This window comes from Peromyscus californicus, unplaced genomic scaffold (assembly GCF_007827085.1).
Source record: "Peromyscus californicus insignis strain IS unplaced genomic scaffold, ASM782708v3 Scaffold_13__1_contigs__length_99412109, whole genome shotgun sequence".
In the NCBI taxonomy this organism is placed as follows: Eukaryota; Metazoa; Chordata; class Mammalia; order Rodentia; family Cricetidae; genus Peromyscus; species Peromyscus californicus.
In genome coordinates this window covers 97,022,904-97,045,983 of record NW_026294424.1, presented here as the reverse complement: position 1 = coordinate 97,045,983, position 23,080 = coordinate 97,022,904, and the positions used below count along the sequence as shown (strand labels likewise).

The 23,080-nt window shown below is 39.1% G+C and overlaps 1 protein-coding gene across 20 annotated transcripts in view; it reads left to right on the top strand.

Annotated features, from left to right (window-relative positions):
* The window catches only part of Znf644 (zinc finger protein 644), a 76,960-nt gene that overhangs the window by 35,632 nt on the left and 18,248 nt on the right, over positions 1–23,080 (top strand). For 11 of the 20 annotated variants that reach the window (XM_052735649.1, XM_052735639.1, XM_052735637.1 and 8 more), the window contains 2 exons: positions 19,100–22,116; positions 22,290–22,895. The exons of 5 other annotated variants lie outside the window; for them this stretch is intronic. In XM_052735649.1, coding sequence (XP_052591609.1) covers positions 19,131–22,116; positions 22,290–22,895 — 3,592 coding nt within the window. In that variant the 5' untranslated portion in view covers positions 19,100–19,130. Of the gene's footprint in view, positions 1–710; positions 734–19,099; positions 22,117–22,289; positions 22,896–23,080 lie in introns of those variants that run through there. 4 more of the 20 variants (XM_052735642.1, XM_052735648.1, XM_052735646.1 and 1 more) reach the window with 3 other exon arrangements.

The following is a 23,080-nucleotide window of genomic DNA, read 5'->3' as shown; positions in this document are numbered from 1 at the left end:
TCCTGTTGCTGAAGAAAAGTTCAACAGTTTGATGTAATGTAATCTCTCCATTTTTACATGTTTCTGCTTTTGGAGTCATAGTTTTCACTTAGGCCAGCCTTGAACTTGCTGCATAGCTGAAGTTCACCTTGACTTGTGATCAATCCTCCTGCCTCTCACCTGGTATTCCATGCTTGGTTTATGTAATATTTGGAATTGAATCAGGGCTTTGATCCTGCTAGGTAGGCATTCCCACCTGATCTGTGTCCTCATCTCCATTTTTAGTTTTGTATGCTTGACTTTTAAGGTTGTTTCAGTTGTTTGGTGCCCATTGAGATTTTTATATGTATTTTAGGATGAGTTTTTCTATTCTGACAAAATGCCATTGCGATTCTGATGGGGGAATTGCATTGAATCTGTAGATTTCTTTGTATAATGTTGACTTCTGTGATGATTATTCTTGGCTGTCAACTTGACTACATCTGGAATTAACTAAACCCCAAGTAGCTAGGTAAACCTGTGAGGGAATTTTCTTAATCAAATTATTTGAAGTGGGAAGACTCACCTTTAATCAGGGCCACACCTCCTCCTGGTGGGTTATATAAGGACATGGAAGGCAGAAGCGCTTGCCCTTTGCCGCTTGTCCTGCTCACGGGCATTGGAGCCTCCTTCTGTGGGATCCCAGGACGTGCTGGAGACCAGCTTAGACGTCCAGCCTCATGGACTGAACAACTACTGCGTTCTTGGACTTCAGGTTGGTAGACAGCCATTGTTAGGTTAGTTGGACCACAGCCTGTAAGCACTGTAATAAAATCTCATATATATATATATACACACACATATATATATATGTTCATTTTATCAGTTCTGTTCCTCTAGAGAACCCTGACTAACACACCTTCTTAATAATATGTCTTATAGTCACTGTTTTCATTTATTTGTCTTTAATTTCTTTTAGCATTGTTTTACAGTTTTCAGCCTGCAAGCTGGTTAAGTTTATTCCTGAGTGTTTTTGTCTCTGGGCTACTACAGGAAGTAGAATTGTTTTGTTAAGTTCCTTTTTGGTTTGCTCATGGTTAGTTTCTAATAGAAACAGCTTGTCTTTGTATATTGATTTTTGTGTAGTAGAGCTTTGCTTAAATTCTTTTATTTTAACAAGTTTTGGATATGTTTTAGAGTTTTCTACAGGAAAGATCATATCGCATATTAACAATTTTACTTATGACTTTGCCTTTCCTTTCGGTGTGCTCTGCCCCTGCCTGCTCTCCCTAGGCTACTCCTTTTGCTCTCTCGCTGAAGTTAAAGTGGCAAAAGGGCATGTTTGGTCTGTTTCTGATCTTTGAGGAAAAGCTTAGTTATTGTTGAATATGAAGTTAGCTGCGGTCTTTTCATAAATTTCGCTTCTGGTTTGTTGAGTGTGTTTATCATGAAAAAGAATGTTGACTATTGCATATACTCTTTATAAGTTGATATGATGTATTACATTAATTTTTATGTTAAACTATCCTTAAATTTCAACAGTTAATTTCAGTTGGTTAAGATGTACAGTCATTTTAATCTGCTGCTAAATTCCCTTTGCTGGAACTCATTGCAGGTCTAGTCTCCTGAGTAAGTGAAGGCTCACAGATGACCTTGGTAATGAAGCCAGGGTGGGCGTAGACTGTCTTTTACTCTAGTCTTTACAGTTAGGGGAAATACATTTGACAGAATGTAAATGATAAGATATTTTCCGGTGCACACCTTTGATCCCAGCACTCGGAGGCGGAGGCAGGCGGATTTCTTGTGAGTTTGAGGGCAGCTTGATCTACAGAGTGAGTTCTAGGATAGCCAGGGCTACTTAGAGAAACCTTGTCTTGAAAAACAAAAAAAAAAGAAAAAAAAAGAAAAGAAAAGATATTTTCTAATAAATAACTTCCTTATAGCCCCTCCCCTGGTTGTGCTTCATACTAATCACAGTTACATGATACCTAGATTTTAGATGTCTTGGCTGCTTCTTACAGGAGATCACACACAAACACTTGCATGCAAAAGTAGGACTAGGTATCAATACTTTAAAAAGATTTTCAAGTACAAACATCCTTGAGAATGTTGACCTAGCTGATCCTGGCTATAGACTTAGAAAGCAGAACTGGGCATGGTGGTGTGGACCTGTAACCTCAACATTGGAACGTGGAAGCCAGAGGAGCAAGAGTTTGAGGCCAGTGCGGGCTACCCGGGGCCTTCATGGTGTGGAATCTAATTTCTGGGCGGGGAACTGTATAGTCTATCATTTGCAGATGTTTAAAATTTTTTTCTGAAGCACATCTGGGATTTTTAATACTGATCTAGAATTTTCTCAAGTACAGAAAAGGACCTTTAGTGTGGGATCTAGATCTAAGTTTTCTGTAATATGGGTCAAGTGGATGTTAATTATGTTTTTATGTCAGATATTTAAAAGGTAAGCTACTCTCTTACGATTGAGGAAGTTGACATGGGTGCCTATACAAGCTGGGATCTGTTGTATTGCTGTTTGAGTTTATACGGATACATGTAGCAGGGACCACCATTTTTCTTGGACAAATCAGTTCTTTTTTTTTTTTTTTTGGTTTTTTGAGACAGGGTTTCTCTGTGTAGCTTTGCTCCTTTCCTGGAACTCACTTGGTAGCCCAGCCTCGAACTCACAGAGATCCGCCTGGCTCTGCCTCCCGAGTGCTGGGATTAAAGGCGTGTGCCACCACCGCCCGGCCAGTTCATATATTTTAATAGGTACTCTGTTTATATCAACATTTGTGTGAGTAGAGGTGACTTTAATGTTTTCAGAAGGTAGTAATCACTAATGTATTGGCCCTGGCGTGGTGGCACTTGTCTTTAATCCCAGCATTCAAGAAGCAGAGGCAGGGGGATCTGTGAGTTCAAGACTGCCTGGCCTATATAGTGAGTTCTAGGACAGCCAGGGCTACACAGAGAAACCCTGCCTGGAGGAGGGTGGGGAGAAAGAACAGAAATCACTGCTGTATTTACATTACAATTGAACATACATATGAAGTTTGATTGAAAACACGTTTAAGTGTGCTTGTATAGTTGAACTGCCATAAGAACATGCCACAGACATGATAGCCCCAGCAATAGAAATCTGCTTTCTCACATTTCTGGAGACATGCAATCTGAGGTCAGGATATTTGCATGTGTAATTTTTCCTGAGTTCTGTTGTCTTGATTTGAAGATAGTCACTATCTAGCTCTGTTTTTGGACTTTTTCTGTGTTTGCCCATCCTTGGTATCCTTTTATATGTATTAGTCTGCTCTTAAAGAGATGTATCAGACTGAATTAGGGCCTGCCCTCCAATTTATTTTAACTTCAGTTGTTCAAGGCCTTTTCCAGATACTGTCTCATTGAGGTATTGGAGGTCTGGGTTTCAACATGTAAATTTGGGGTGGGCACAGATTTGTAAGAATAAGTATGTTCAGAATATTCTGTGTAACTGAATGAGTGTATGTGCTGAAGTAACTATTTGGAATTGCTTATTAGATATTGCTTACTAAAAAAATGTCTGCCAAAGAGGATAACTTTGATTTTTGTAATGAATATGTGTTTAACCATACCATCTATGATAGTTTTTTGGAGGAGTTGTTACGGGGGTTGTGCTCAGGGTCCTGAGTAAGCTGAGCATGTCCTCTGGGCACTGAACTACATTCCTAGCCCCACACATCCATCCTGAGCCTCTTTAATTATTATGATACTGACATAAAGAAAAAACTTACACTATTTGTCAGAATTATAAGATTTGAACTGGAGACAGTCGTAGGCTATTGATAGATTATAATGCTATTGATAGAACATGAGTACTACAAAGATTTACATTTCTCAAGAAATAGTAATGGTTAATAGAACCATTGTCTAAAGTCCATTTGTTTCTCATAAACTATATTAAAATGAGGGACTCATACCCCAAACTGAAATACATTAGAGAACATTCTCATTTAAAGAGAAACTAGACAGTTAATATATTTTTAATTTGGAAGCTTAGAGTAAATTACTTTTTTTTCCTCAACACAATCTTTTGTCTTTATTTTATACTGTTATAAATTATATTACATACATAGCCTTCAAAGTTTTAGTGCATATCAGATTCATTTCATACATATTTGTATGGATTTGGTCCATCATATATTGATAAGCTGAAGACTGATTATGACACACGAGGAAAGCCCTGACTTTGTACATTGTGTGAAGGTATGCAGTGGCACATCATGTTTTCATGTTGTTTTAAGTTGATTGCATAACTGTCAGATAAGCTTGGGCTTGTCAGCACACTGGTAGCTAGAGAGTTCTTAGAAACCTCAACGTATCTGACATTAGTAAAGAAAACTTTAATTCCCGACAGATTACAGGTCCTCACTGTTTATTTTTACTTCGCTTGCTTTATTTTGTGTGTCCACTTGTGCTAACACACCATCTGATGGCCCAAATGCAGTGAGTACAACGGGCCATGGTGTGTGTCCTTTTGAGAGAAGCTTTTTCCTGGATTTTATAGATAAGTTAGAAGAGAGTAATCGGTAGCCATCCGTTGGACATTTGGAAGACTGCTGTAAGAGACACTGTTCTGCATGAACATGTTACAAAGGAGCTCCACAGTAGATTTAAGAAGGCTCTGTGGCAACCAGCCTAGGGCTGATAATCTGAGGGACATTTGTGTGAGTGAGAGCCGAAGAGCAGAGAGTAAACTGCATGGGAGTGTGACAGGGGACCATGGGCTGTGGAGGGGAGTGGAGACTGTGGTTGAGATGAACACGGCCTGACTAACACAGCTAATGCAGATGTTGAGATGATGCCTTGAGAGAGGGAAGTGTGAAGAATGAAAAAGGTTGGTTCTGCTTACCAAGTGGAGAATGATTGGAAAAGCGCTGAGTTTGGTGGTTCGTGCCTGCCGTCTCAGCACTTGGGAGGCAGAGGCAGACGCTGCAGGAGACCTTGTCTCTCAAAGAAAAAGAAAGACTTGGGGGTTCCATTTAAAGTTTGAGTGCCTGTTCAGATTTCTTTCTTTTCCATTAAAGGTAGCCATATGCTAGGTAATACTTTAAATACAAGGGACATACCTGTCAGTGAACTAAACCTGTCTGTCCTCCAGAAGCTTGCTTGGTAATCAGGAGAAAAAACCTAAATGATGAAGTAAGCACATGCTCTGTCCAGTGAGAGCACTGTGTATTAGCAGAGAGAATAGTTCCTAAGAGTGCTGTTACTCTCAATGCAGGCTGCGCTGGGGAAGCTAAAGAGACAGTTGGCACAAGGGGATCCATACGTGTGTTTGGGGCAGGACATCAAGGGTCAAACAAATGGTTAAAGAACAGCAAAGAGGCTGAATAAAGTGAGAACAATGAGAAAAGTGGAGGACAGTGAAGTTGGTTACTGCGTGTGTTAGATTAACTGAATGTGAGCTTTATGGTAGTGACTGCTTTGGTATTTCATGTGGTCTTATGCTAAAATTTTAGTTGTTTTAAAAATTTAAATTCAATGAATAATTTAAATTAATAAATAAGTTGGTAAAACAGTAATTTAAAATAGCATTCTGCGATTTAAATTATTTTTTGTTCATTTAAGTAAGAAAATATACTAAAAAAAGTCAAATACAGAGGTTTTGTGTTTTGGATTGAATTGTGGTTTTGCTCTAAAGGCTACATATTAAACTCCTAATCCCCTGTACCCCACAGTATGGCCTTATTTAGAGATAAGGCCTTTACAACAGATTTAATCAAATTAGATTGTTAGGAGTAGATCCTGATTCAGTTTTGGCTGATGAGTTACAAAGTGAGGAAATCAGGGGACTAAGACTCATAGAAGGAAAAGGGTGGGCATTTACAAGCCAGGGAGATTGGTCCTCTAACCCTCTTGGCACCTTATTCTGTGTTTCTAGGGTCCAGTTCTCTAACGCAGTCTGTCTGTCTGTAGGACTTGGTTGTAGTAGCCCTTCCTTTGCCCCTCAGCCAGGGCATCAGGCTGCTAGGAAAGCTTTCCTTGTTGATTGTGGGTTTTGTTAGTTTCTAAAGTGAATTATGGAAACTCGGGTGGAAAACATAATCAGCTTTGGTCAGTATTGCATCATGAGATAGTACTGTTTTCCGCGAAAATTGTAACTTTATAACTCTTAGAAGGTACCATATACAAACAAAGTCATTGTTTGATTTCTAAACTTTGACTAAAATTATAAGATTGATTCTCTCTCTCATTTTGATAAAATATTGCAGTCTAACTTTCAGTTACTTGGGATATTTTAGAAAACATAATTGTTGCCACTTGGTGGCACTACATGGCTTAAAAATGATTAGATTATATTAACTGTACACTGTTATACATGATTACATTCAGGGAAGAAAGTATTTAAGATGAGAAACTTGATGTTGTTTTTGGTTCTTGTTTATAAATAAGATAACTTCTGGTGCTCCAAAATAAGGCTTAGTTTAGTGGGTAGGGAAATATTCAATGTTTTTTTTTGTTTGTTTGTTTTTTTTTTTTTGCAAGAAACCTCAATTAGTTCAAATACTAAATACTATTTGTCATTCAACCTTAATCCTCTTCTTAGTCTAAATGTGGAAAAGTAATTTTTGTATTAGAAAATAGAAAATATACTTTTAAGTGTTTTTTTTTTATTAATAGTATTTTTCTTTTCTTTTCTTTTTTTGTTTTTCAAGACAGGGTTTCTCTGTGTAGCTTTGTTCCTTTCCTGGATCTCGCTCTGTAGACCAGGCTGGCCTTGAATTTACAAATATCTGCCTGCCTCTGCCTCCCAGTGCTGGGATTAAAGGCGTGTGCCACCACCACCTGGCTATTAATACTATTTTTCAAAGTGAGCATTTTTTCTTACAGAGCTAAGAAACTTATTTTTAGGTGATCAAGGTAAACATTTGGAAAACAAAAAAGATTAAATGTTCTTAATTAAGTCTTCCTACAGCGGATTGAAGGCTCAGCAATTACCTCTAAAATCTTTGATTTATTTTATGTGTTTAGACAAAGTGTAGTTGAAGTGTGAGAAGTGAATTATATTTCCAGACATACTTTTACTCCCAACAGAAGACATCTACAACTGTAATAAAGTACCTGTAGTGTACTGTTTTCTGGATCCCACAACCAGCAGTGTATACAGTACACAAAGTGTGACATACACAGGTCATGGCACAGAACACCACGGCCTGGAACACCCCGTGTTTCTCTTCCTAACACTCGGCCTTTCTTTCAGAGTAGCCTACCCTGGCTTCAAAGAATACACCTCTTTAGGCCTGTCTTACAGCTTTCCTGTACATAGAATTACACAGGGTTTTATCTGGATTCTTCTAATCAACAGTGTGGTTAGAGGTCTGAATTTTGTCAGGTGTAGCTGTGGTTCACTTGTAGTTCTTATTATAATGTTTGTGTGACAGGAATTTCTAAATGGTCTTTTAATAAAAAACCTGGGACCAGATATTGGGGTAGTTGCTGAAAGATCAGAGAGACAAAGGAACAAGCCGCTGCCACTAGCCTTACCTCTAGGACTCCTCAGCCGATAGGCCTCTAGCTTGAGCTTCTCAACCGAAAAGGTTTCTAGTTCCTGTCTCTTCACTCACTCCTTATATACCCTTCTCCGCCCAGCCATCACTTCCTGGCATTAAAGGAGTGTATACTTCCCAAGCAAAAGCATGTGATTCCCAAGTGCTAGGATTAAAGGTCTGTGCCACCACTGTCTGGCCTCTGTTTAATCTAGTGGCTTGTTCTGTTCTCTGATCTTCAGGCAAATTTTATTAGGGTATACACTATATCACCACAGGTTGTCTTTTACTACAGGACTTTTGGGTTAAGTAATCCTATTGTGAAAAAGCTCCACACGGGTATTGTTTTTGTTGGTGTGTATAGGCTGGAATTAGAAGCTAATACCTGAAGCGCGATCCTAATTAGTCTTATTAAATAAAAACCCAGAGTCAGATATTAGAGTGAAAGCTGAAAGATCAGAGAAGCAGAGCAGCCAGCCAGCAGAGAGTTCCTACCTCTACGAATCCTCAGACTTGGAATGGGGGTCATCCTGTCTCTACAAATCGTCAGACTGAAAGGGACTGAGATCCTGTCTCCATCCTCCTTTTATTCCTGTCTCTACCTCCCTAGTGCTGGGTTAAAGGCGTGAGCCTCCCAAGTGCTGGAATTAGAGGTGTGAGCCACCACCGCCCTGATGTTTCTCTTTTAGACTGGTTCAGTCCAATGTAGCCCAGGGTGGCCTTGAACTCCTGATCTTCCTGCTTCCTCCTCCCAAGTGCTAGGATTAAAAGTGTGTGCCACCACTGCCTGGCCTCTATGGTTAACTAGTGGCTAGCCCCACCCTCTGATCTCCAGGCAAGCTTTATTTGTCAGAACACAACCAAAATATCATCCAGCAGACTCCAGAATTGTTTGCAAGTGTGTGTTTCACCAGCTGTCTGTAGTGGTTCCTGTTTCCTCATAGTGCTTAGTGTCCTGACCTCTTTAATTCTGGCTCTCCTGGAGTGTGTTGCTCGTTCAGCTATCCTCTCTTGTGAGACCTTCTTTTTGTGTGTGTATTTTAAAAATTAATGTGTGTATGTGTGTGTGCACGTGTGTACTGCACAAGTGTCCAGGGAAACCAGAAGAGGTGATTGAATCCCTTGGAGTGGAGTTAGTTAATAAGACAGTTGTGAGCTGTCCTGTGTGGATACTGGGAACTAAGCTCAGACTAGGCAAGAACACTGTGTGCTCATACCTGTAGAACCATTTCTCTGGCCCCTCTTGGCTTGTGTTTTAGTTACAGTAATCTTCCTTTTTCTTCATCTCGATCCTCCACCTCTTTTGTAAGTTTATTTACTTCTGCGTAGAAACTGCTCTTACATTTCTTACAAAAACATAGCCATGGCCTACTCTCCTCTTCCTATCCTTTGTGAAATAGAGGCCTTAATCTTAGTGTAGTTCAGTAGGTCTTCATTTGGCTTTCTAGCCAGGCTTCTTGTGTTGTGTTTTGTTTTTCCTGTTCTAAGGATGTGAATAGACGCTCTCAGGTCTGGAGCAGCGACCTCACCTGCAGGCGGTTCTCCGTCTCTGATCCTGCATGTCTGATTTGCAGTGTTGGGGGACATGTTTTGTTCCCATAAGTGAATGGCTAGAGTACTTTGGCATCCATGGCACTGGATTAGGGATGCCACCCAACAGACACAGTCTGCCAAATGCTAAGCACCTGCAGCACATGGAGCCGTCATCTAGCCAGTGCTGGTAGCAGTCGGTTGGGAAACTGGGTAGCAGCTTTGTTTGGCCAGAACTGATTTTTACATCCTGTGTCACCTTTCATAGGAATATCCTTTTTTTATGTGTAGAAAGACTGCCCCTGATAATGTGTCACTTTGTCATAAATAAGGTGACCATACATACACACATGGACCTGTTCTCTGTTTTTATCTTTGGTCAGCTTACCCTGGTACCAGTGCCACAGTGCTTTAATTCATGTGACACATCACATGAGTCTTTATAGACATGAAGTGTAACTCCTCTTCCTTTGTTCTTTGCACTTCCATAAATGTTTGGTTACATTGTCAGTTTTATAAAAATTCAGTGTATTTGTTACTGTGAGGTAGAATCAATATCTTCATGATATGGTATTAAGTTTTGCTATTTTTATTTAAGTCAGTGAATCTCAGATTATTTGTTCTCAGGACCCTTTACACTCTGATTTGTTTATGTGATTTTGTCAGGGTTTGTCCACCTCTGTGCAGTTGACATTTCAGGCCAGGTATCATATGGAATTTGTGCCTCGAAAAAAGCTTATAGCTGCCACCACTGTGCTCCCCCAGTGTGACAGCCCAGGATGTCTCCAGGCAGTTGAGAATGATGGCTGTTATATTTGAATGTGAGCAGAAGCTACGTAAATACTTCTTTCTTTAAAGGCAGTATTTCTAAACATGTTAGCATAAATGGAGCAGTTTTATAAAATATACTTTCTGGATGGTAATTTAGTAAGAAGAGTAGCATTATTTTACATTTTGAAAAATCTTTTAAATGTCTTCATTGAAGACCTATGTATTCTCATATCTGATTTTTTTTTTTTAAATATGCTGGGATATCACAAGTCATACAGCCTTTGGAAAATTCCATTATACACTTAGGAGAGAATGAGAGTGAAAAAGGCAAGGAAGGTGTTAGTATGAAAATTGCTTTAATTTTGAGGACTCTGCAGAGCCTCGGGGATCCCCAGTGGTCCTCAGAGCTCACTTTTGAAACTTACCCTTGAGGATTACAACTGCATTCTTGGCTGTAAGGTTTTAATTTAATTAAGTTATTTTAATCTTTTTAGAGACTGTAAGAGATCTGAAATACTTTAATACCATTTATATCCCCGCCCGCCCCGCCCCGTTCACTCAGTTTATGTGCATGGCAGTCCTTTTTTAACTCCATGTGTTTTAGTTAGCAGTGAAACAGTATTATTTGTGTCTAGTCAGTTTGTGATGCTACAGCAGTGTCCCAGGTTGGTTCATTTATAATGAGACTAGGAATGCCAAAGCTCAGGTTGCTTGCTTCTGTTGAGTGCCTTCAGGTAGGTGTGACTGGAGTGTCACATGGGCAGTAGGGAGAACAATGTCCTGACCTCCCTCCCAGGATAACTGGGTGATTGCATTCCTTGCTCACTGCTTCCTCCTCTCCCTCCGGCCTCCCTCCCAGTGCTGTTGTAAGAGGGATAGATTCTGACACATGAGCTGAGGGGAAACACTCAAGCCACCCACATATTCAGCTATTTCAAATCACTTTTTTATTTAGTCCCGCACCTTCAGTTCTGTGTGTACAGTCATGTCCTGTTTTGAAGAACACTCTTTAGTGTGGAACTGAGAAATAATTACACTTTGTTTTCTGGTGGTATTCCTCTGCTCTCCCACCCCAACTCCATGTGTCTTTTTCTTTTCTTAGTGCTGGAGATTGGACCCTAGGGTCTCATGCACGCTGGGCAGAGACTTTGCCGCTGAGCTCTACCTCCTTGTCGAACTGCTCCTGGTATTTAACTGGGATGTTGCTTTGTCCTGGCTTCTGTTGTTTCTGTTGAATGTTTTTCAGCCAGAAAGAGAGGCGAAGGACAATTGAAAATGTTTTTTGCTTGTCTCAGTGAGAAAGACCATGCACTATGGGAAATCTTGGGTCACCTTGTTAATTTGACATTACAAAGAACCCATTATGTGACTTGGAGTTAGCTGGGTGGTTTTGGAGAGATCTAGGAAGTAAAAATTTCTTCTACTTTGGATATTGACAGAGTGAGTCATATTTTATGATTGCTCCTGTCTTTAAAAATTGAAATGAAGATCATATAACGTATAATTAACCATTTTTAGTGTATGGTTCTTTGATGTGTGATGTATTCACATTGTTGGGCAATCATCAGCTTGTAGTGTCTAAATTGTTTGGTCATCCCATAAAATAGATACCTATTATATGATTATTTCTTATTCTTCCCTTCCATTATCATCTGGTATGTTTACTTCTGTGTCTGGATAAATTTACCTATTCCGAATATTTTATAAAGTCAGAGTTAATGACCTTTTGTGATTGGTTACTTTTCTTCGTTGGCATATTGATTCAAATTGTAGCTTGTATTTGTTTTTCTTTGAGGTGGAATAACATTCCATTGTATGGATATGTCACATTATCCATTTATCACTTGCTGGCCAGTTGGTTTTTTTCCACCTTTTGGCTTTTGTAAATACAAGCTGTAAACAAGCTGTAAACAGTAGTTTCTCTGTGAGGCAGGTCTGGTGGTACTGGCCTCTAATACAGGCTACTGTGGAAGCTAAAGCAGGAGGCTTGTAAATGAAAGGCCTGCCTGGACTGCCAAGTGAGTTGAGGGCCAGCCCAGGCAACTCTGTGGGAGGGACACTCCCTCAAAGAGTAAAGACAGGAGGACTGTGTATATTAGATAGTTCAGTGGTGTAGTATTTGCCTAATGTGTATTAAGCTCTAGGTTCAGTTGCCAGTATTGAAAAACATAATCACTTTGAACATAAGTTTTATTTGCTCAATGCGTTATCTAGGTGTTGAACAGCCGGGTCACGTGGTTCCATTTCGCCCTTTCTGAATTGCCTAACTTTCTTCTGCAGATGGGCATTTCGCTTTCTTGTCGTCAGTGTTGAAAGCCTCTGATCCACATTTGTCTCTGTCCTGGTTGTTTTCTAGTGTGTTGTTTGTTAAAGCTAAGGATCTTATGGGTATGAAGAATTATCTTTTTGAGGCTTTGATTTTTATTTCCTTGGTGACCATAAAGTGAAACATTTTTTCATTGGGTTGGCTATTGGTAGATATTCTTTAAAGAGACAACTTAATTAAGTCTGTTGGTAGTCTTTCTTTTTGACCTGTTTATATGTCTTGAGTATTTAACATTTATCTAATACACTTAAGTAATGCCCTTTGATACACAGGTCATTCATTCATTCATTCATTCATTCATTTTCAAGACAGGGTTTCTCTCTGTAGCCCTGGCTGTTTTGGAGCTGTAGACCAGGCTGGCATCAGATCTTAGGTCTGCCTCTTTGCCTCCCAAGTGCTGGGATTAAAGGTAGTCACCACCATGCGCTGCATAGGTATTTCACTCTGATAAAGTCCATGCTGTGACCTCCCGCCCCTGTGCTTTTGATGCTGAGAGTCCATATTTCATGCTGTCTTCTGGGAGCTTTACAAATTGGACTTTTTTTTTCTTGTTTTTTGTTTTTGTTTTTAGAGACAGGGTCTCACCAGACAGCCCTGTTGACTTGAAACTCACTCTGGCTGTTTTGGAGCTGTAGACCAGTCTGGCCTTGGACTCATAGAGATCCACCTGCCTCTATCTTCTGAGTGACAGATATTTAGATTGTTGATTATTTTTGTTTTAATTTTTGACCTGGTTCAAAGAACAGTTCTTTCATAATGGAATAACCTTAATACCTTGTTGAAAATTGGTTTGCGATAGATGATTGATTGATCTATTGATTTCTGTACTCTGAAATACATTCCATCTGTCTAGACACATGCCTTTCTACCACATACTACTGTAGTTTTGTAGTAACTTGAAATCAGGAAGTACTTCACTTGTCTTTTTTAATATTAGTTTTGTTATTCAGGGCACTTTGAAATTTTATGACTTGAAGACCAGTTGAAATGAGAACATTTGTACCAGGGAATCTCATAAATGTACAAAATGTATTTTGATCATAATACTCACCTCCTTTTCCTCCTCCTAACTCCTAGATCTACCCACACTGAGTCTGATTTGTGGTGCCCATATATTCAAAAGTGTGAGGCCATCCCTTTATCAGGATCAACCTACCAGGGATTACCTGCTTAAAGGAAATTGACTCTCCTTCTCACAGAAGCCATCATCTGTGAAGACCCCTCAGCTTCAATGCTGACCAGCTTGTCCTATAGAGGTCTTGTGTAGGCAACCCCGGCTGCAGAGATTCATGAGTGCAGCATTCCTGTCTGGAAGACACTGCTTTGCTCTGGTCCTCCCAGACTCTCAGCATCTTCCTGTCTCTCTGACTCATGGCAGGATTGGATGGTGGTGATGACACAGGCGTTCTGTTTGTGGCTGGTTACTCACAGACACTTACTCTCACACTTTGTCCAGTTGTGAGTTTCTGTGTCAATCCCCATCTACTCAGAGAGCTGTTGTAATCTATGGGTATAAAGATAAACTTTAGAGGACAGTCTGATAACTATGTCTATTTAGCAAAATAATAATAGTAGGTTCACTCTTAGGGCCTATGAGCTCCCTAACTGGTTCTTGGTCAGATCTTTGCAGAACCAGATGAGCATTTCCTCAAATGTTAACATATAGTACTGATGTTGAATTTCTCGTTTCTGAGTTTTAATTCTAAGACCAGGAAATAGTAGGGGTAGAGGATGTCAAATAAATGTCTAGAAAAGGAGAGCTGGTGAGATGTCTCAGAGTAAAGGTGTTTGCTATCAGCTTGAAGACCTGAGTCCCTTCCCCCGGGCCCATGTGGTGGAAAGAGAGAAATAACTCTTGTGAGTCATCTTTTGACCTGCACATCTGTGCCATGCACAGCACAGCACAGCACACACAGAGACATCACTGAAATCGTGCCTGGAGCTGTTTTTAATAAAACCAAGACTATAGAATTACCTTTCTGCATTATTTGCTTTTGTTCCGTGCCTGTACCCCATCATACCTCGTGTTTTTGTAGTTATCTACATGTGTTTGCCTTACGATCCTTGAAAGTTTTCATGGTAAGAGAAAGCTCTGTAGTTTCAGTGTGGTGTTAGTCACTTGGTGCCCAGGGTCATTGTGTCAAAACGTTACAAGTGATTATTAAAAGATTGTTCCAAGTGATTGTGAAATTAGAAAGTGTCGAGAGTCCAGTAGTTAAATTTTCATCCTAGTTTCAAATAGTGTTGCAGGTTGGTGATGTAATTGAATTAAATTAATATGTATTGTACAGGTAAGAAAGGACCTTAGAAATGATCTTACTTGATCTTCAACCTTGGGTTCTGTTCTTCAGTGTTCCTGGCTGAGCCATTTTAGTTGGCTTTTGTGTGAGACAACCATCTTCAAGGTCAAGAAGTTCCTGTTCCTGGCTTTTCTTAATTTTAAGGTGAAATTCCATCCTTATAGTCTGAAGATCTTGACTATGTGTTCTGTTCCTATGACAAGCTTTGAAGAACTTGTGGATTGTAAACTGTATGGGTTGTGAGACTAAACATACTGAGTTGCCTCTGTTTTATTATATGACATTGTGGTTGGTTTTAGCTCTATTTTTGTGTAAGTGTTTATTTTTTATAGCATTTCCATTCTTTGTGACACCCTCATTAAGTTACTACCTGGATGATGTGTAATATGCTTTGTCTATGTAATATGTGTCTTTATATTATACTTTGTCTTCTAGTAGAATCTGGGTGAGAATTAGGTTTGTATGTTGTTACATTGTGTATAGCACTTATAGACTTAAATAATATAGTGATTTAAATATAGTTAATTGGGATTTATTTTGCAGTTAAGATGACAGTTTGTGAGTGGTTTTCTCTCCTTGACCCAGTCTCTCATATTACTAGCTGAAGTTGTCATGTATTCTAAGGCTAATGTAAATGAACATAGGGTTTGTGAAAACCTGACTAGAACTCAGCTAGTGGGCAACATTATAATTTATTTATAGCTGTGTAATACAATTACTAATGAACTAACTTAGAATGGGGCAAATTTATGCTACATTTTATGTGAAATTATACTATATGACAAAGGTTGGCATTATGTAATAAGTACCCACAAAATGTTAACCTACTTGCAATAAATACAATTAATAATGTACATAAAAGAATGAAATTAAGCTAATTTTTATCAAAAAAGAATTATTCATGAACAGAAAGTGGACAACATAGATTTGATGACAGGAAGGTTGTATCTAATCTGAATTACTGAGTGACCTAGGAAGCTTGCTCAGAGGGATTACAGAATAATTATGTTAATATGCAATTATCACCTCATTTCTTCTGTAGTAACCTCAAGATGTAGTGTAGTGAGGGTGTTATAGCAAGTGCTGATAGTTTGCAAAAATACTGATGTTTGAGGTTTCTGAGACAATAAGACTAGCTGGAGGCATAGAAGTGATGATCTGTCATCTTGAAGACAGATCTGACCTCTGTACTTTTTAGTGCTCACAGTATAACTAGAGGCAGTTACAGCTGGAGAACTCATTATGCTTCTCTAGAAACTGAAATACGTTTCATGTAGATTTTAAACCCCCATTTGTAGCTTTTAAAAAAGTATGAATTGTTTAAAGAGCATATTTAGATTCAGTTAAGAGGAAGATTCTGTGATTCAATGATTATAGAAGGATTTTAGTAGTGCCATCTAAACATTATTTAAAGAGTCCTAAGGAGTACTTTGAATTCATCAAATTCAAGTTCTCTTAAACACTGAAATCTTTTCAACATTATACCATTATAGTATGTTTTAAATGTTAGCTTCCTTTATTTTTATTTTTTAAACATTTTTAACGATACATTTATTTTTATTTTATGCACATTGGTTTTTGCATGCATGTTTCTCTGTGTAAGGGAGTCAGATCCCCTGGAACTGGAGTAACTGACAGTTGTGAGCTGCCATGTGGGTGCTGGGACTTGAACCGAGATCCTCTGGAAGAATAGTCAGTGCTCTTGTCCACTGAGCCACCTAGCACCAATTAGCTTCCTTAAATTTAATAAATAATGATTATCTCTAGATATGTTTCTTCTTTGCTACAGTAATATACTGGTATGGTGGCTCAGCTGTATGTATTTGTCCATATAAAGGTAGTGGAAAAGTGTTTGAAAAAGTGTCAAATTAGTTTATAGGTCAAATGCCTTCTACCTGGATGACCACACTCCTCTGTGAATTCAAGGGAATAGATGTCAAGATTACAGATCCTTCCTTCAGTGCCACGGAATGTAATGATGTGTCACTGGGCCCTGAAAATTGTATAAAATACTTGAAGCATTTTATAGTCAGAATATATTATGAAGATTAAACCCCCCAGAAATGTTAGTTGTTCATAAATACAGCTATCTGTAGCTAGTTAAGCCACGTTTCATTATGTAGACATAAAGAAAAACTGACTGGTAAAGACCTGATTTTATGTTTTAGCAGTGTAATTCAGTTTTCCTTTCTTTACTAGAAATGTCTTGTGGATCAGTTATGTTTTACACATGTACTCTTCCTACGTCTTTGAGCAAAATGGTTTGGTGTCGTCCAAATGTGAAGTTAGAAGATCTTATTAAGCCATTCTGGTAACAGGGATGCAGCCTCCAAAACGACGTGACATTCTCGTGGTTTGTCATCCTGCTGTTCAGGGGGTACCAGTGAAGTTGCTTTAAATGGAAAGCGTCTGTTCCATCCTTGAACCTCTAACACCAGAACAGATGGGTGGAACACAGAACATGGAAGGCTTTACCTCTGAGGTGGTAACAGTGAAGCCACTCATTAACACTGAATTTACCACTTCGTTAGCAACGCTGCTTCCTGTTGAGAAAAGCTAATATAGGCTTCAAATTGACTGAGCATATATTTGTCTACTTCTGAGATTATAATAAATAGAAACGGAAAGTGTCTTCCAGGCTAGTTAAAAAACTGTCATTCATCACAGATTTATGAGGTGGTTGTTAATATTGCGGCGTTTTACTCTTCTCCTGGACTCAGTGAGAAAGAAATACCGGGACGGGTAACAGGACAGCACCAGCCTCCCTTTTCTTTTGACATTTGTACACTCTTTCCTCACACATGTTTATGTGCTGCCTGTGTTTAACTTCTGTGTTTGTGATGTAGACTCCTGCTGGGTGCTGCATTAGCACCATTTTGGGGTGATATCATTGAATATGATCTTATTGGAAGTCTATTTTTATTACTGTGGAAGTTTGCCAGTTTCAAAGCAGAATTCTAAAATGTGTGAGAGAAGGAATTATGATTGTTGGTATAAACAATGCCAAAGAAAGATCTTTTATGATATTTGTTTGTAATCTTTGATGCATTTATTAAGCATTTTGTTGAAAGAATGTGTTTTGTAAGTTATGAAATGAGACAGTTATTACAAATCCTTTATTCTTATGCTAGAGTTAATGTTTTATAAAACATGAAATTTATACTCCAACTGAAAATCACTCCAAACATCTTAATTTCTGGATTGAGTTTTAGAGCCCTGCTGTCTTAAAATAGTATTGTTCACTGTACAGTTTTAAAATACCGCCAAGATAATGTGAAGGGTTTATTTTTATCTGCAAGTAAGAAGCCAAGGCTGCCTTGTTTACTGTGTTTTCATAGCACAGCTGTGCCTGGCGCATAGCAAGTGCTTAGGAAGGGTGCAGCATCAGTGGGCTGTGCTTCCTTCCCTCTCTTGCGGCTGCTTCCGTACTGGAGTTGTTCTTTAGGCCTTGTCACAGTTGCTGACTCGAGTCCAGAACCATGGTAGGACTTGTATTCGAGTTATATGTCTAGATTTCATAGAAAGAAAGCAAATTTTCTTTGGGTTTTGATTTTGCAGTTGCATTTTTACTTATTCAACACTTAGTCCTTTATTTAACAAACACTGCTTAGCGCCTTTGCCATGTGGTTCTGTGAAACATGATGGTGACCAGGTTGTGTCCCTGCCCTTAGGAGTTAAAGACAAGCAATTCTGGTACATTGTATCCACTTCTCAAAAAGCTGTGTGGAAGAGTGCCCAGTGATGTAGGGGAGTAATCATCGCCACATGTGACTGTCTCTCAGCCATGCTCCTTTCTCTCAAAGTTCTGTTCTGCCTTCTTATAACAATTCAATATATGATCAAAAGTACTTTGCCATGTTCATCTACATTATGTATGAAATAAACTAAGTATTTGTGACATTTCATTGTAAAAAAGTTTTAGGCCTCTGCACTTCTGTCAGATTATAAATTGTATAATTGCTTTTAGGGAATGCCTAGAATTTGAAATCTCAGTGTATGAAATTTTAGCATAAAACTTGATTGATTTTAACATTAATAACTTATAATTAATGATAACTTGAATAAAGAATGACTAGAGCCTTACAAATAAAACAGTTTTATAGTTGGTAGAATTTTGATAGAACACTGTCTTGAGAACAAAACAGTTTTAAAATACTTTAGAAGTAAAAAATACTATTTTATACATAGGTAAGCCATTTATGTTGATTGCAAATAGTCTATTTGACCCAAATTAAATGATTTACTCTGTAATATTTGTTACTTTTCTCCAGGAAAGAGCTTTCAGGTGAAAAAACAGTTCTTTACATACAATAGTTGACAGTTCCAGTTCTGCTGTGTAGAGTAACTATCCTTAGGAAGTCTGTTCAAACCAGAGAGTTATTTTTATCATAAATTTATGCATGATACTTTAAATTTTCTTTCAATGTGTAATGCATTCATTTATATTGTGTGTGAGTGCATGCTCCGTTTCCCTGGCTAGTTTGTGTAGAATACAGAATTTCTAGAAAGCTCAAACAGCAATATTTGCTTTGAAAATTTTTTTAAAGTGGTTCAATTTTCTTTGAAATGTTTTCTGATTCCTTAAAAATTATTAGTATCATCAATATAAAGATAAGCCAAAGTATACTTCCAACTCTCCCTACATTCCAATAGCATGTCTTTCATGCAAATCTAAATTTTTGTTTTCCATTTTCTAGACTAAATGTGTTAAATGATCTTGCCATCAATATGGATGATTTGAAGATAAACACCGATATTACTGGTGCTAAAGAAGAACTCCAAGATGACAGCAATTTTATCTCAGAGAAAGACAGTGGAGTTCATAAACCAAAAGATTGTCAGACATCATTTCAGAAAAACAATTCATTGACTCTGTCTGAAGAATTGTCAGAGGATAAATCAGAAAAAGCCTTAAGTGGAGGCCAGTCTGCTTTGTTTATACCTGCCGGCGCTCCTGCTGTTTCTAGTGAAAACTTTACCTTGCCTACAGGAGCTGTCGTTAATGGACCAGTTTCACGCTCCTCCTTAACAAAGACTTCCAATATGAATGAAGGTAGTGTTTCATTAACCACTGGACAGCCTGTGGATCAGCCAGCAACAGAATCTTGTTCAACGTTGAAGGCAGCAGCTGATCTTCAGCTGTCTGCACCACAAAAAGCAAGTCAACACCAAGTTCTGTTTTTGTTATCAGATGTAGCACATACTAAGAATACAGCCCATTCCATTAAAAAACTACCTACCTCTGCTTTAGTTGGTTGTGATGTTCCGAATTCAGTAGGGAGTAGTATGAAGTCAGAGAGCACTTTACTAAATCAAGTAGAGGTGGGTGAGGGTAATGAAGATGTATTGGTAAAAGATGATTGTGTCAATACATTAGCAGGAATTTCCTCAGGTACAGATGAATTTAGGCCAGAAAATGATACAAACTGGGATCCCCAAAAAGAGTTCATTCAGTTTCTTATGACTAATGAAGAAACAGTGGATAAACCTCCGGTTCTTCCTAAAGTAGCAGGTCTAGAAAAAAAGAGAAAGCGAAAAATGGATGTAAGCAAAATAACTCGTTACTCAGAGGGTTGTTTTAGTGATTGTAATCGTGTACCCAATAAATCAAAAGTGATAGAGGTCGACTTTGTGGGGCAGAATGAGGAGGGACAAGCAATAGAGTCACAGAAATACACTTTGTCAAAAGTGAAACCGGAATCTGCTGACGAAGACTTGGAGTCTGTGGATACTTTCCAGCATCTGGTTTATAACTCAGATAAATGTGGAGAAGATAATTCACCTGCTCATACTCGCACTTCCATTTCAAATACCTTAAAAAAGAAATGTGAAGAGAGTGATTGTGAGTCCCCTGCTCCTTTCAGTACCGAAGAGCCGTCCTTCTACCCCTGCACCAAGTGCAACGTGAACTTCAGGGAGAAGAAGCACTTGCACCGGCACATGATGTACCACTTGGACGGGAACAGCCACTTCCGCCACCTTAACGTCCCAAGGCCGTATGCCTGCAGGGAGTGCGGACGGACATTCCGGGACCGCAACTCACTGCTGAAGCACATGATCATTCACCAAGAAAGACGACAGAAGCTGATGGAAGAAATTCGTGAACTGAAAGAACTCCAAGATGAAGGAAGAAGTGCGCGATTACAGTGCCCTCAGTGTGTGTTTGGTACCAATTGCCCTAAGACGTTTGTGCAACATGCTAAAACGCATGAGAAAGACAAAAGGTACTATTGCTGTGAAGAGTGTAACTTCATGGCAGTGACAGAAAATGAATTGGAATGCCACCGAGGCATTGCCCATGGAGCAGCAGTGAAATGTCCTATCGTCAGTTCCGATGTAACTCAGAGGAAAACACAAAAAAAGACTTTGATGAAAGACTCTGTTACAGGATCGTCCAAAAAGTCAGCTACATACCTATGTAAAATGTGTCCCTTTACCACTTCAGCCAGAAGTATTTTGAAAAAGCACATGGAGTATTTGCATTCCCCATCATGTGTTGATTCATTGAATCCTCTTGGACTTGACAAAAGAAAAAGTGACATCGTGGAGGAATCTGTAGATGTCGATTGCACTAAGCCATTAGTTAAACAACAGTCAGCCACATTTCCAAAGAACTCTGCTTTAAAACAAGATGTTAAACGAACATTTGCATCAAGCTCACAATCGAGTAATTTATCAAAATTTCATAAGCGGCCACATAGAATACAAAAAGCCCGGAAAAGTATTGCCCAGTCTGGTGTAAATGCATGCAATCAAAACAACTCTCCTCACAAGAATGTTACGTTTAAAAGCAGCACTGACCAAAAGCCAAAGTATTTCCATCAAGCAGCAAAAGAAAAATCTAATGCCAGGGCAAATAGTTATTTATATAGACACAAGTATGAAAACTACAGGATGATCAAAAAATCAGGTGAATCATACCCACTTCCTTTCAAAAAAGAGGTTAATTCATTAAACTCTTTACATCTGTTTTCATCATCAAGTAATTCTCATAATAATTTTATTTCAGACCCTCATAACCCAGACACCAAAAGGCCAGATCACAAGCGTGTAGCCGTAAAAAGAGTAGTTAAGGCTTCCAAGAAGGAAAGTTCTGGTGGAGAAGACTTGGATAGCTATCCTGATTTTCTGCATAAAATGACTGTTGTTGTTTTGCAAAAGCTTAATTCTGCTGAAAAGAAGGACAGTTATGAAACAGAAGATGACAGTTCCTGGGACAATGTTGAGCTGGGTGATTACACTACACAGGCCATGGAAGGAGACGCCTACGGTGGTCTCAGTCAGGAGCATGTGAACTTGTTGCCCCTATTTAAAAGCAAGATGGAAAGCCAAGGTCCTGGAGACAGTGCTGCCCTTAATTACAATCAGAACGATGGCTTTTATTTTGAGTACTATGAAGACGGTGGCACCAATAGCTTTTTACACGAGATACACGATCCTCAGCATTTGGAAAACGCAGAAACGCCTTTGTCAAAGCATAACTCTGTTTTTCATTGGACTGATTTGTCCCTTGAGAAGAAGTCTTGTCCTTATTGCCCAGCAACATTTGAAACAGGTGTTGGGCTGTCCAACCACGTCCGAGGACACCTTCATAGAGCGGGATTAAGCTATGAAGCCCGTCACGTTGTGTCACCAGAACAAATAGCCACAAGTGACAAAATGCAGCATTTCAAAAGGACTGGCGCAGCGACGCCTGTGAAGCGAGTTAGAAAAGGTAAGTTCACCTGTGGAGATAGTTGGGGCCTAATAAATTGTTGAGATTCAGAGGAGTTGAAAATGGTGTTTGAATTTGGTCCTTCTTAGAATCACAGAATTCGTATTTCAGAGTTAATTCATTGATGGGGATTTGTCAAAGAGTCTGACGCTGCTCTCAACAATCTCTTTTAGCTGTAGAGAAGGCTGAGACTACTTCTGAACACACTTGTCAGCTCTGTGGTGGTTGGTTTGACACAAAGATTGGGTTATCAAATCATGTCAGAGGCCATCTGAAAAGACTTGGGAAAACTAAGTGGGATGCTCACAAATCTCCAATCTGTGTTCTGAATGAGATGATGCAGAATGAAGAGAAGTATGAAAAGATTTTAAAGGCACTGAACAGTCGTCGCATTATTCCCAGACCGTTTGTAGCTCAGAAACTCACATCAGGTGATGACTTCCTGTCTCAGAATGTTTTACCTCTTGATGAATACCGTAATGGCCTAAAGACAGAGGCTCTGTCAGTGTCTGCATCAGAGGAAGAAGGCCTGAGTTTCCTAAATGAATGTGACGAAACAAAACCTGAACTGCCCAGTGGAAAAAAGAACCAGTCTCTTACACTGATAGAACTTCTTAGAAACAAAAGAATGGGTGAAGAAAGGAATTCTGCTCTTTCTCCTCAGAAGATCCATAACCAGACAGCAAGAAAGAGATTTGTCCAGAAATGTGTTCTTCCATTACATGAAGACAGTCCCTTGATGTATCAACCACAAAAAATGGACTTGACTATGCACTCAGGTAAGAGGACGCTGTGACTTAGTTAAACACAGTTGAGTTGCGCTTTGTGAGGTGGAGCATCTGGGCAGTGCTTTCTGAGCATCTTCCTGTTTGAGCTGCTGCATTTGCAGAGCCTATTGGTTATTCTGCTATGGCCAATCAGTAGATGCCCGGCAGCACTGAGTCTCTGCCTCATTTCTTGATCT